The 15,000-nt window shown below is 42.2% G+C and overlaps 1 protein-coding gene across 1 annotated transcript in view; it reads left to right on the top strand.

Annotated features, from left to right (window-relative positions):
• htr2cl1 (5-hydroxytryptamine (serotonin) receptor 2C, G protein-coupled-like 1) overlaps positions 1–15,000 on the top strand; it is a 45,181-nt gene that overhangs the window by 16,116 nt on the left and 14,065 nt on the right. Inside the window, exon 3 of the mRNA XM_063186890.1 lies at positions 1,210–1,410. Coding sequence (XP_063042960.1) covers positions 1,210–1,410 — 201 coding nt within the window. The remainder of the gene's footprint in view (positions 1–1,209; positions 1,411–15,000) is intronic.

Here is a 15,000-nt window from a genome sequence, read left to right as displayed (position 1 = left end):
AAAAATATATAGCAATAAATCAATAAAATAAAATGTTCATGTTTTCCCTTTCACTCGTATATCTCCCTCCTGCAGATTACCCCTGGCCACTCCCTAACGTTCTGAATCTGGAGCTACCTAGATATATTAAATCAATGAAATAAAATAGACAAAAATACCTGAATGTTCTTATTTTCTCTTTCACTGTATCTCTTCCTGCAGATTGCCCCTGCCATTGCTCACAGTGCATACGGCTCTACATCATGGACATACTGATTACATTTTTAAAAACAGAGAAAAAATACCTGAATTTTTTCCTTATTTTCCCTTCCACTATATCTCTTGCTGCAGATTATGCCTGGCCACTGCCCAATGCACTGTGCTCCCTCTGAATCTATTGTTACTGTACAACACACTCTATCCCGGCAGGCGAATCCCAATTTGGTTATTATGAAACTGTGTTTTTTTAATATTCCTGCAGATAACACCTGGGCTCTGCCCAATACGCTGTGTCCCGTACGACTCTACATCATGGAGATACCAATTCAATAAAAGAAAATACACAACATACCTGAAAGTTCTTATTTTCTCTTTCACCATATCTCCCCCCTTAGGGCTTTCAGGCCGACCAGAACGGAGCTGGAGCCGGTGCCCGCACCAGTTACGTTCAGCACTAAAGTGCTTATCTGTGAACCGCCTGTGTTCATATCGGGCTCTGAACTTTTCCTGCATGTGACTGCGTTACCCGGATGAACCTGCTGACGGGCACACTGTCGTCATGGTTCGCGGAGAAAAACCTAGTATTTTGCGGTTCGCATTGCGAACCAACTTTCCGGTTCGCGAACGCAAATATCTGTGGCATGAACACAACGGCCGGTTCGCGATTAGGTGCGGGAACGGGCTCCAGCACGGTTCTCAGTCGGCCTGAACGCGCTACCTGTGGACTACGCGTGCAGATTACGCCTGGCCAGCAGCCAACGCGCTGTGTCCAATTTGGATCTACCTGGACGTATTACATCAGTAAAATAAAACATATATATAATATTTGTTATTTTTAATAATAATAATTTTAATAATCATTTTTTATTTTGTCTTTTTATGTTCCTTCAGATTACGCCTGGCCGCTGCCAAACGCGCTGTGTCCAATCTGGATCTAGCTGGACGTGCTAAATCAGTAAAATAAGAAAATATATAATAGTTAATAATAATTGTCTTTTTATGTTCCTTCAGATTACGCCTGGCCGTTTCCCAACGCACTGTGCCCTATCTGGATCTACCTGGACGTGCTCTTCTCCACGGCGTCCATCATGCACCTGTGTGCCATTTCGCTGGACCGCTACGTGGCCATACGCAACCCCATCGAGCACAGCCGCTTCAACTCACGCACCAAGGCCATGATGAAGATCGCCGTCGTCTGGACCATCTCCATAGGTGGGTGAACCTGTCTGTCACTCATTCTGGCTTTCTGATTGACTGGTTGCTCTGGGCTGGCTGGGATGGTTGGGTTGGTCTGGCTGGGCTGGCCTTGGCTGGGCTGAGTTGGGCTTGGCTGGGCTGGGCTGAGTTGGGCTGAGTTGGGCTGAGTTGGGCTGAGTTGGGCTTGGTGGTCCTGGGCTGGGCTGGGCTGGGCTGGGCTGGGCTGGGCTGTGCTGGGCTGGGCTGAGTTGGGCTGGGCTGGACTGGTACGGGTGGTTGGGTTTGTTCTGGCTGGGCTGGGCTGAGTTGGGCTTGGCTGGGCAAGCCGGGTCTGGGTTGTGATGAGCTGGGCTGGGCTGGGTTGGGCTGGGCCGGTCTAGGCTGGGCCTGGTTAGGCTGGGCTGGTTGGTCTGTCTGTCAGCCATTTCAACTTCCAATCAATCAATCTTAATTATACAGCACATTATCATACACAACTGTCATTCCATGTGCTATAAAGACCAAAGTCTCTGCTCAAAATCGCCATGGTATACTCCTTGTGTTACTGTTTTAATATTACAAATTGTAAGTATTTCTCTACAGTTTGTGCACTTTGTGGGTTCAGAAAGTACTTGTACAGCACAGCATGTTCTTCTGGGATTATGATGTAAAAGCAGCGACTTGGAGTTGTAATCCATTTAAGCACATAAAATGATGAAATTCAAAAGACTCCTACAGCATGTAGGCTGTCTCTCTTGCATTTCTCTCTCTTCATCTGTGTGCACACGAATCCAAATGTAATGTTATGATGAACAGGGAATTAAGTTCAGTTTTCGTTCTTTGTTAGGAGATTGGTCTTAACCAGTGGTTCTCAAAGTGTGGTCCAGGGACCACTGGTGGTCCACGTCAGAGCTCAGGTGGTCCATGAGGGGATTTCTACTTATCCAAGACAAGCTAGAAGTTAGCTATATTTGTAACATAATTACAAAGCTAAAAACATAGCTGAAGTCATATTTTCACCACAATAAGACAGGTTTGTAATGTGAATAAAAAAGTAAGTGATCTACATCAAAATTAGCAGTGTCAAATTAGCACCCTGGTCCCTGAACATTTTTGGGGGTACGAAGTGGTCCTCGGTCTGAAAAAGTTTGAGAAACACTGGTCTTAACTATTGACTCTCCTTGTCTAGCAGTCCCCCAAATCCACCTCCCTCAGCTCACCTCTCTTCTCTGTAACAATTACTTTTGTTCATAAAAAGCTACTTTTCCCTTTTTACGCTTGAGATAAAATCCTATTTAAGTCATTCATCTCTCTTGGTTTCTTTCAAAATTAAGCTGCCCTTGAGGAGAAAGAATGACCGCCTTTTCATATTGGAGCTTCAGTAACAGGCATCTTAGTTTCAAGACATGTGGTGCAGCATGTTCAATAAAGACACACACACACACGCACGCACGCACGCACGCACGCACGCACGCACGCACGCACGCGCACACACACACACACGCGCGCACACACACACACACACACACACACACACTCTATCTCTTCCAGGAACCCCACACCCCAAAGACTGCCGTACTCTTGGGTGTACTTAGCGTGAGAAAATCCAGTGGAATTCAGCGCTGGGATTTCAGTGTGCGCTCCCCTATTACTGCGGATCAATCCAGGCTTGGCACGCGACACTCTCGCCTCCCCTGAGATGCCCCAGCCATCTCCACGGAGGCGTAACCCATCAGACACACTTACAGTGGTATAGTATAAGGAGTATAAATCACTAGAACAATCTAGAACATTCTAGAACAGACTAGAACATTCTAGAATAGAATAGAATAGAATAGAATAGAATAGAAGTCTGTTCTGTTCCAGAATAGAACCAGTCTTTTCCATGCTGGTCTTGTCTCCACTGAAATCCCCAGGGTCACTTCTTGGGAGCACAATGCATCTGACACATAGCAGGACTACAAACCAACAGAATAGAACAGAATAGAATAGGATATAATAGAGTAGAGAAGAGAAGAGAAGAGAAGAGAAGAGAAGAGAAGAGAAGAGAAGAGAAGAGAAGAGAAGAGAAGAGAAGAGAAGAGAAGAGAAGAAGTGTTTTTTTCTGTTCCGTTCTTGTCATCCATGAGACCCCCAAGGTCACTCACTCCTTGGGAGTATAATCCATCAGAGAGACACATATCTGGCAGGCAGCAGTACAAAGGGGGTGGCGATGAGAGCAGAGGTTTAGGGTTAAGTTTAGCCCCATTTAGCACTGCTAAAGCCTCAAGGGGCCTGTGCGAAGTGCCAAATCCCCTGCCTACCGGCCGTTTTACAGGTTATTATTCTTTCTCATAAGTGGCTCATAAAGATTACAATCCCATTCAGAATGGAACAGACTGAGGTTTTTTTTCTTAATTTTACTGATATTTTTGTTCTGTTATATTCTACACTCGTGTATTCTATCCAATTCTACGATATTCTATTCTATTCTATTCTATTCTATTCTATTCTATTCTATTCTATTCTATTCTATTCTATTCTATTCTATGATATTCTATTCTATTCTATTCTATTCTATTCTATTCTATTCTATTATATTATATTATATTATATTATATTATATTATATTCTGCTTTATTCTATTCTGTTCTATTCTATTCTGTTCTATTCTATTCCATTCTTTGCTATTGAAGAGATGATGAGCAGAGGAGATGTTTAGGGTTTTGTCTAGTGTGCCCTTTGCTGAGGAATCTTACAGTGTCCCCCTCCTCCTAACCCCCTATGGCTTTGAAGGTTACTTGAGAGAACTAATTAATCAGAAGTGGGTCCAAAAAAAAGATCTGATGCCTCAGATTACATCCAATATAGAATAGAAATAGCCTATTATTTGATTCTATTCTATTCTATTCTATTCTATTCTATTCTATTCTATTCTATTCTATTCTATTCTATTCTATTCTACCAGAATCTAATCTATTATATTGTATGGTGTTGGAATGTAGTGTTCTGTTTTCTGGTATTCCATTTTAATAGATAATGGATGCATGCCTTGAGCAATGACCGTAATAACGTGTTTTGTGAAAACAAGCTCAACTGGTACAAAAAATGTGGAAAGCACACATAATGACTATAATTACGCTAATTGTGGCGATGTATAAATAACGGAAAGATTGAAATAATAAATAGCACTTGAAAGGGCACTAATTAGTAGCAATAAGTGTTTTTCGGTCTCTTCCGTTTCTTCTTTGTTCTGTGACATGGGATAATGGTTAAGTTACTGTTAGGATCAGAAACTGCAAGTACGAGCTGCATATAGCTGGAGGACAAATGTGTATGCGAGTGGGATGTTCAAATAGAAGACGAGGCGGAGGTGCTGCACCAGTAACGTCAGACCTGGAGGGTGTGTTAGCTCCAAAACCCATAGTTCAAACAGCAGGGAAGCCTATCACACACACAGTGATAGCCAACACAACAAATTATGATTATAGCTATTGCATTACAGTGATGAAATATGTGAAAGTGCCACTCACGTGTGCAGAATGCCTTTGGTCACCGGATCATCTTCAGTGCGACACCACCAGAGAATGATTAAGTAAATGTTAGGATCAGACGCTGCAAGCTTGAGTCCTATAGCTGTAGGATATGTACTGTATGTGGGAGTGAGAAGAAATTAAAGAATGAATATCTAACTGGGAAACGTCAACGCCCATTGTCATTGTGACACAGCACTCCAGAGCACACAAGTGTTCACTGCACACTGCACACAACGAAATTGCATTTATGTCTCACACGTGCAAGGGGGCAGCCCCCGATGGCGCCCTAAGGGAGCAGTGCGGTGGGACGGTACCATGCTCAGGGTACCTCAGTCATGGGGGAGGATTGGGGGAGAGCACTGGCAAATTACTCCCCTCACCAACCTGGCGGGTTAGGAGTCAAACCGGCAGCCTTTGAGCTACAAGTCTGACACCCTAACGGCTTACCCATGACTGCCCCATCTCCTGCATGCTAATCCACAGCTGCAGCCATGGCTGGATTGGTCATGTGGACTGGTGATTATTTTGGCCTTACACTCCCCTCAATGGTCTCAGTCGTCATGCTGCTACAGCAGGCCTCTCTTAGATAGTCTGGTATAAGTAAAGCAATTGGCCGTGACAGACAAAATCAAAAAGCTCATACCTGTATCAGATAACTAAAAGTTGAATTGATAAAAGGTTTTTCAAAGGTTTTTCAAAGGCTTCATTGTTTCTCTCAAGGCCTGGTGGATCGGTCTTAGCTGAAAATGCCCGGCCCATTTTGTTGGCATCCACAGCGTGACCTTTTCCAAAGTATGTAGTTCCTTGTTTTACAAAGGTGCTGTCCCCTTTTCAATTAAAAATCAAATAAACATGCTGTGTGACTTCAATTATGCGCACAACTGTGTGCAGATGAGTGTACATACTGTATTTTCTGCAGAACACTACGCATGATACTAGGTAGAACAGCAGGGGTATTCAATTAAAAGTCTAAGAGGGCCAGTTTTTCAAATTCCCTTCAGTGAAGGGGCCGCACATAGAATCTGTATAACTGAGAGCAGCATGGTGTCTTAGGTTAGGGTGTTAAACAAGTGGATAGCTCTCCAGACAGAACAGATATTCGCTTCTCTATTTTTTAGTAGCCTTAGGATGATCTATTTATGACACTGTTTTAGATAAGATTTCACTCTGGGAATGCATGGAAGAGATATCCCCGGTGTTAGTAATCGCAAATTGAGTACGACCACAGATAGAACACATAGTATTTGTAATTTTCTGACCTTATGGGGGACAGAACCTTGCCATCCAGGGGCCACATATGGCCCCAAGGCCTCCATTTGAATAGCCCTGAGGTAGAATATATGCAGATACTGTACAGCCAGATAACCAATTAGGCTCTCATCAGTATTTCCCACCATTCAACAAACAAGGGATAATCGAGGCAACTCCAAGTGAATAAAAATAGGAAGTGAATTCAAAAAGACTTAATTATCTCAGCCCCTGATGAAGACCAGTGCAGTCGAAACGTGTTGGCTCTTTTAATCATGTTTTAGCCCTAAAATAATAAAGGCTTTTTAAATTCACTTCCTCTTTTTTCACTTGGATTATCCCTTTTTTGTTGAATTGGACTTACCCCCTTCATCCAAGAGCACCCAACATACTTGAAGAAGATACTGCAACTTTTCGAGCTACAAGCCATCTTGTGTTTTACTTTTTGCCACCATTGTTTGACTCTTCCATAGAAGGTCACCCCTTGCGCTTGTGTCTACAATTAAAAGTCGCAGAGGGCCAGTTCTTCCAAATTTCTCCCAATAAAGGGTTACCCACCCCGCCTAAAGTGTGTCGTTTCGACTCCCGACCCGCCAGGTTGGTAATTAACCAGTGCTCTCCCCCATCCTCCTCCATGGCTGAAGTACTCTGAGCATGGTACCGTCCCGCCGCACTGCTCCCTTTCGGGCGCCATTGGGGGCTGCCCCCTTGCACGGATGAGGCATAAATGCCATTTTGTTGTTTTCAGTGTGCAGAGTTCACTTGTGTGCTGTGGAGTGCTGTTTGTCACAAATGACAATGGGAGTTGGAGTTTCCCTGGTGGGCTTTCACTTCAGTTCAGAACATCACTTCAGTCATGATATCCTTATGATATATAATGTAAACATACTGAAAGCATTTCCATGGTTTTAACAGCTTTATAGTACAAACACCCGTTGGAATACATTTACGTATTTCATGCAATATAGAATAATTGCTGAATCAAATCATGGTAGCCCCTTAACCCTCTACTGCATAGGGTTGCCATATGGCAACCGTAAACTTTTTCCAGTTTTTCTGATAGAGGGTGCACTATAACCTGTTTATTTATACTTATTAGTGATAAGACAGCCTTTTACTTTGAAACCAAAAAAACTTTTCAGGTCACATGATTAAGAACTAAACACAGGAAGCCCTTTTTCATCACCTACTTTGGTGTGTGGAGGTCATCGCTCGAGGCCTCCATAAACCAAGGTATTACTAACATTTCAGCCCAAAATATTGTTGTAAAAAAAATACAAACACTATCTGGAATATGTAAACTCTTATTTTTCATCATTAAAACAACTTTAGATGCAAAGGTTTTTTTGTAAAATGGTAAAATGTTATGGTTGCCATATGGCAACTTCATGCAGTTATGGAACAACATTGTTGGCCATTCACCCCAATCAACCCCATTGGAATGACTTAGAATTAGATTAGTATGAGGATATTTTTACAGATATTTCTTATAATTTTTGTGCCAAACAAATCATCTGTACTTATATTTGTAATTTTAGACATGCTTAATGTGAAAATGCATTGTAAATGTTTGCAAATAAGTGTAAACAACCTTTTCGGAAGCGTTTATGTAAATGTGTGTACATGTCTATGGGCCGACCATATTTTGCTATTTTATCAAAAATGTTTTCACTAAATACTAAAAATATATATTTTTATTTATGTCATTTAATGAGTTTTAACATTCAGAGAGTAATATATTGGAGATTTATGAAGGGAAAATTCTCTTTTTAAGGAAAAACCTGATTTTACACAAGATTCCACGACTGCATGAAGTTGCCATATGGCAACCATTAGCTAAAATCTTAATTAAGCGGGCTTGCGGAGCAAGGACCATGCAGAGCATGGCCCTTGCAGAGCAAGGCCCGTTTATAGTAATCTCTAAGTCCTGTTTTATTATTAAGCGGGCTTGCGGAGCAAGGACCATGCAGAGCATGGCCCTTGCAGAGCAAGGCCCGTTTATAGTAATCTCTAAGTCCTGTTTCTTATTATTATTGGTCTTGTGCAGGGCAGCAGTAAAATAGAAAATGGATCTCCTCCTAGGCCTTTCGAGATAGAGACACCGTTCAAACACTAAAACGACCGGCTCGGCTTGGAGATCGCGTATAGTTATAGGCTTCTCCGTGTCTCTTGTCGTTTTCCCGTTTTTGGCGATTTTGTTAAAGCCTGGGTCCCCATTGGAAACAGTGGTGGAACCTCCATGAACCAAGGTTCCGCCACTCTAGAGATTAGAGTGTAGGAGGCTTTTTCGGTCATAAAACATCAACACTTTCACCTAGAAGTTTAGTTGACGCGTTGTTAGCGAGCTCTATGGGATGTCTCCAAATTGTGAAAGTTTCATCTCCCAACTCCCAATACTTTTTAAATGGCAGGTTTGTAAAAAAAAACAGGCCTGGCTCTATGGAGAATCCCAGTCTTTTGAAAAGTGCATTTTTCAAGAGATCAGCGCATGTCCCACACGGAGGTCCATTTGTGCCTGAACCCTTTCACCTATAAACTTAATTCAAAGACTGTTAGAGAGATCACAAGCATGACTCCGATCTGTGAAAAGGACACGTGCCAACTCCTTTTAGTTTTTTTACAACGATGTTGTAAAGACAAAAAACTCATTCTCATTTTCTCCCCTGTTAAAGGCTCAATACTAACTGTCTTTCAGTCAATCACAACAGGTGCAGCCAGTGAAGGATTCCATTTCAACTGTCACTGTCTCAAGATTCCATTCTTAACGAGCAGGTGCGAGCAAGCATTCTAGAAGCCTATTGTTCAGCTCTGCAATGCAATGTAATATAGTCTTGCTGGACTATGCATGATAATTAGCTGCTTGGCTTAGTGGTAATGCATGCTGCTGCATCAGAGATATGGAGGTTGAGGGTTCGAAACCCACACAAAGCCATGTTGATTTTCTAAATTATATCATATGCAGCGTTCCTTGGCCGACTTAAAATGCCATGTATATCATTTAGTATGTATGGCAAATGTGCTGAATTACAGATATTGAGGTTGGGGGTTCGAAACCCAGTCAAAGCCATGTTGATTTTCAAAATTACATCATATGCAGTGTTCCTTGGCCAAGTTAAAATGCCATGCATGTCATTTAGTATGCATGGCAAATGTGCTGGATTACAGATATGGAGGTTGGGGGTTCGAATCCCAGTCAAAGCCATGTTGACTTTCAAAATTATATCATATGCAGTGTTCCTTGGCCAACTTAAAATGCCATGTATGTCATTTAGTATGAATGGCAAATGTGCTGAATTAGGGATATGGGGGTTGGAGGTTCGAACCCCAGTCGAAGCCATGTTGATTTTCAAAATGATATCATATGCAGTGTTCCTTAGCCAACTTCAAATATCATGTATTGTATGTCATTTAATATCAATGGCAAAGGGGTTGGATTACAGATATGGAGGTTGTGAGTTCGAATCCCGCTCGAAGCCATGTTGATTTTCAAAATTATATCATATGCAGTGTTCCTTAGCCAACTTAAAATACCATGTATGTCATTTAGTATATCCCCAAAACGCAGAGCTACAACACTTTCAAGATGGCTGAATCCAAGATGGCTGAATTGTTTGGCCCATAACTTCTGACTGGGTGGATGGAGTTTTTCCAAGATTTATTTCAGCTTTGTTTTCTCAATAGTACTTTGTTTCATCTCTGCCCCAAAAGGCAAGCCCGCTTCCAGCATTTTCTGTGAGAATGCATTTCTAGTTATTATTATAGCTTGGTCTTGTGCAGGGCAGCAGCAAAATAGAAAATGGATCTCCTCCTAGGCCTTTCGAGATAGAGACACCGTTCAAACACTAAAACGACCGGCTCGGCTTGGAGATCGCGTATCGTTATAGGCTTCTCCGTGTCTCTTGTCGTTTTCCCATTTTTGGCGATTTTGTTAAAGCCTGGGTCTCCATTGAAAACTATGGTGGAACCTTCATGAACCAAAGTTCCGCCACTCTAGAGATTAGAGTGTAGGAGGCTTTTTCGGTCATAAAACATCAACACTTTCACCTAGAAGTTTAGTTGACGCGTTGTTAGCGAGCTCTATGGCATGTCTCCAAATTGTGAAAGTTTCATCTCCCAACTCCCAATACTTTTTAAATGGCAGGTTTGTAAAAAAAACAGGCCTGGCTCTATGGAGAATCCCATTCTTTCGAAAAGTGCATTTTTCAAGAGATCAGCGCATGTCCCACACGGAGGTCCATTTGTGCCTGAACCCTTTCACCTATAAACTTCATTCAAAGACTGTTAGAGAGATCACAAGCATGACTCCGATCTGTGAAAAGGACACGTGCCAACTCCTTTTAGTTTTTTTACAACGATGTTGTAAAGACAAAAAACTCATTCTCATCCTCTCCCCTGTCTAGAGCTCAATACTAACTGTCTTTCAGTCAATCACAACAGGTGCAGCCAATGAAGTGTTCCATTTCAACTGTCACTGTCTCAAGATTCTATTCTTAACGAGCAGGTGCGAGCAAGCATTCTAGAAGTCCATTGTTCAGCTCTGCAATGCAATGTAATATAGTCTTGCTGGACTATGTATGACAATTAGCTGCTTGGCTTAGTGGTAATGCATGCCGCTGCATTAGAGAGATGGAGGTTGAGGGTTCGAATCCCACCCGAAGCCATGTTGATTTTCTAAATTATATCATATGCAGCGTTCCTTGGCCGACTTAAAATGCCATGTATATCATTTAGTATGGATGGCAAATGTGCTGAATTACAGATATTGAGGTTGGGGGTTCGAAACCCAGTCAAAGCCATGTTAATTTTCAAAATTATATCATATGCAGTGTTCCTTGGCCAACTTAAAATGCCATGTATGTCATTTAGTATGCATGGCAAATGTGCTGGATTACCGATATGGAGGTTGGGGGTTCGAATCCCAGTCAAAGCCATGTTGATTTTCTAAATTATATCATATGCAGCGTTCCTTGGCCGACTTAAAATGCCATGTATATCATTTAGTATGGATGGCAAATGTGCTGAATTACAGATATTGAGGTTGGGGGTTCGAAACCCAGTCAAAGCCATGTTGATTTTCAAAATTATATCATATGCAGTGTTCCTTGGCCAACTTAAAATGCCATGTATGTCATTTAGTAAGCATGGCAAATGTGCTGGATTACAGATATGGAGGTTGGGGGTTCGAATCCCAGTCAAAGCCATGTTGATTTTCAAAATGATATCATATGCAGTGTTCCTTGGCCAACTTAAAATGCCATGTATGTCATTTATTATGAATGGCAAATGTGCTGAATTAGGGATATGGGGGTTGGAGGTTCGAACCCCAGTCGAAGCCATGTTGATTTTCAAAATGATATCATATGCAGTGTTCCTTAGCCAACTTCAAATATCATGTATTGTATGTCATTTAATATCAATGGCAAAGGGGTTGGATTACAGATATGGAGGTTGTGAGTTCTAATCCCGCTCGAAGCCATGTTGATTTTCAAAATTATATCATATGAAGTGTTCCTTAGCCAACTTAAAATACCATGTATGTCATTTAGTATATCCCCAAAACGCAGAGCTACAACACTTTCAAGATGGCTGAATCCAAGATGGCTGAATTGTTTGGCCCATAACTTCTGACTGGGTGGATGGAGTTTTTCCAAGATTTCTTTTAGCTTTGTTTTCTCAATAGTACTTTGTTTCATCTCTGCCCCAAAAGGCAAGCCCGCTTCCAGCATTTTCTGTGAGAATGCATTTCTAGTTAAAAATATTTTTTTGTAATTTTTTTTGGAAATCTATTATTTAACTCATTTTAACACTAAAAAAGCACTGAAACATTTTTTACACTGTAAAAATAATAATTCATGCAGTAGAGGGTTAATGTGCACCGTACCTCCAGTGGCACGCTGTAATAGTCTTTGAAATGTAACTACCATAGCACTACAATACTATGACACAACACAGGGCCTTTAGTAATGCACCACGACTTGGTCATTACCATACTCGTAACAACAAATTTATAAAACCGCGTCTTAAGGGGTTAAGAGTTAAAATAAATTATCATTTTGTTCAGCGAAACTTTTCTGTTGCATGCATAATATGGCACTGAATACATATGCATTGAAACAAAGTAGGCTACAGTATGTAAGTAGACTAAGTATAATGCAATACTGTATGGTGGAACTGCAATGTATTGTGTGTGTGTGTGTTTGTGTGTGTGTGTGTGTGTTGGGGGAGGGGGGGGGGGGGGGTTGAGGGGGGGGGGGGGGGGGGGGGCGTTGCTGTAAAGCTGCTTTCTGGGACGCTGAAAAGTGGGGACAAAGGGGTCCGTTTTCCTGGGCCCTGTGAGAGAGGGTAGGCCAGAATTGGGTTTTCATTACATGATATGTATATGATTTGGGGGGCCCATTCAGATGACTTACCCCAGGCCAGGCAAAAGCTGTCAGCGGCCCTGATCTCTGTTATGCCTTCTTTTCTGTAAGATTTTCTTTCTCCTTGCATCATTTGCCTCCCTCCCTCTTTGCGTGGTTCTTTCCATTCCTCTTAAATTCGTCATTGCTGACTTAATTCTCGCCTCTGTTCTTGAACACTTTTATTTTTCACTTTGATGTCCCTTTCTTTACGCCTTTCCTTGTAATTATACAACACACGCCTACACAGAAATGCAAAAATGTCTTTCGCGGTGGAAGAAGTGGAGACCTTGTGAAATCAAAGTGCATACTCACCCATACACACACACACACACACACACACACACACACACACACACACACACACACACACACACACACACACACACACACACACACACACACACACACACACACACACACACACGCTAATCAGCTCCACTCCATGATACAGACACACACACACACTTGGCATGTCACCTACATACTATATGGATGTAAGAACCTTTCAGATGTCCTTGTGTGCGAGATAGACATACAAATGCACACACACACACACACACACACACACACACACACACACACACACACACACACACACACACACACACACACACACACACACACACACACACACACACACATGCGCACACACACCCACACACACACCCACACACACACACACACACACACACACACACACACACACACACACACACACACACACACACACACACACACACACACACACTGTGCAGGTTGGCTGTTGGAGATTGATCATGGTAGAGGTTCACCTCAGTGGAAGTGAAACGCATAGTGACAGAAGAAATCCATTACTCTCTCTCTCTCTCTCTCTCTCTCTCTCTCTCTCTCTCTCTCTCTCTCTCTCTCTCTCTCTCTCTCTCTCTCTCTCTCTCTCTCTCTCTCTCTCTCTCTCTCTCTCTCTCTCTCTCTCTTTCTCTTTTTTTCTCTCCTGTATCCCCTATTCCTTCCATCATCCCCTCCTCAGATGATACACTATCACTCTTCTCCTCTTCTTCACTCTCCTCACCTCTTCCTCTTCATAGCACCCTCTCACTACATCTCCACTCTACATCTTCTTTCCCTCCCTTTTTTCCATTTCTCCTTCAATTCCCTTCTGAGATGCTATCACTCCCAATACATTATGTTGTTTGTTTTTATATCCCTTCTACTTCCTTCGTCTCCTCCTCTTCCTCCCCCTCATTCTTCTCTTCTTCAGTCTCTCCCTTTACCAATTCTCCCTCCCCTACACTCTTGCATATCCCTTTCTGTCCTTTTTTCCTCCCATTACATTATGTTGTTTGTTTTTATATTAATATCCCTTCTTCCTTCATCTCCTCCTCCTCCCTCCTTCTTCTCTTCTTCAGTCTCTCCCTTTTCCCATCCCTTTCTCCCCTATACTCTTACATATCCCTTTCTCTCCTTTTCCCTCCCTTTCCCTATCTCCCTCCCAGTCTATCTCTCTGAACGTATTGCATCTTTATGTTGTTGTTGTTATGTTTCCTCTGTGCTCCTCTCGGTGTGCAATGTTATATGGCGTCCATAATAGACTCTGTTATTATTACCCCCTGTACTGTGCACTGCTGTTCCTCCAGATTCACTCCATGATAAAATCCATTGCTAATGGACACTTGGGTTGGGGTTAGTGAGCAGCACAAATACACAAGGGAAGGTGTTTTTTGGGGCTTTTTTCCCCTGTTTTTTCGCTTCATGCAGTGTTTTGACTCATAGCAGGGTCCTGAAGTAGCGTGTGATGAGATAGCCTAGTAGTTAGTGTTTCAAAGCAGATGGCGTCTACTGGATTCTTGCCTATAATGGAGATTCATCCATTCATTCGTTGGTTTATTCGTTGATTGGATGATTAAGTGATTCATTCATTCATTCATTCATTCATTCATTCATTCATTGCCTCCACCAAGGAGGTTGTGTTTTCGGTCGCATTGGTTTGTCTCTCTCTCTGTTTGTCTGTCTGTCTGCAGAATGACTCAAAAAGTTCTGAACGGATTTGGATGAAACTTTGTGAAATAATTGAAAATTACAAAAGGAACCAGTGAATAAATGTCCCTGTCCCTCCCATTCTATCTCCCCTATACTCTTACATACCCCTTTATCTCCCTTTCCCTACATTTCCCTCTCCCTCTCATTCTGTATCTCTCTGAACGTATTGCATGTTTATGTTGTTGTTATGTGTCCTCATTGCTCCTCTCGGTGTGCAATGTTATATGGCGTCCATAATAGACTCTGTTATTATCACCCCCTGAACTCTGCACTGCTGTTCCTCCTGATTCACTCCATGATAAAATCCATTGCTAATGGACACTTGGGTTGGGGTTAGTGAGAGGCACAAATACACAAGTGAAAGTGTTTTTTTTTTTTCCCTTTTCTTGCTTAATGTAGTGTTTTCTTCCATTCCACAGACTCATGACAGGGTCCTGACGTAGCGT

Source organism: Engraulis encrasicolus, chromosome 21 (assembly GCF_034702125.1).
Source record: "Engraulis encrasicolus isolate BLACKSEA-1 chromosome 21, IST_EnEncr_1.0, whole genome shotgun sequence".
In the NCBI taxonomy this organism is placed as follows: Eukaryota; Metazoa; Chordata; class Actinopteri; order Clupeiformes; family Engraulidae; genus Engraulis; species Engraulis encrasicolus.
The sequence above is the reverse complement of the archived record's forward strand: the minus strand, read 5'-3'. Positions and strand labels throughout refer to the sequence as shown.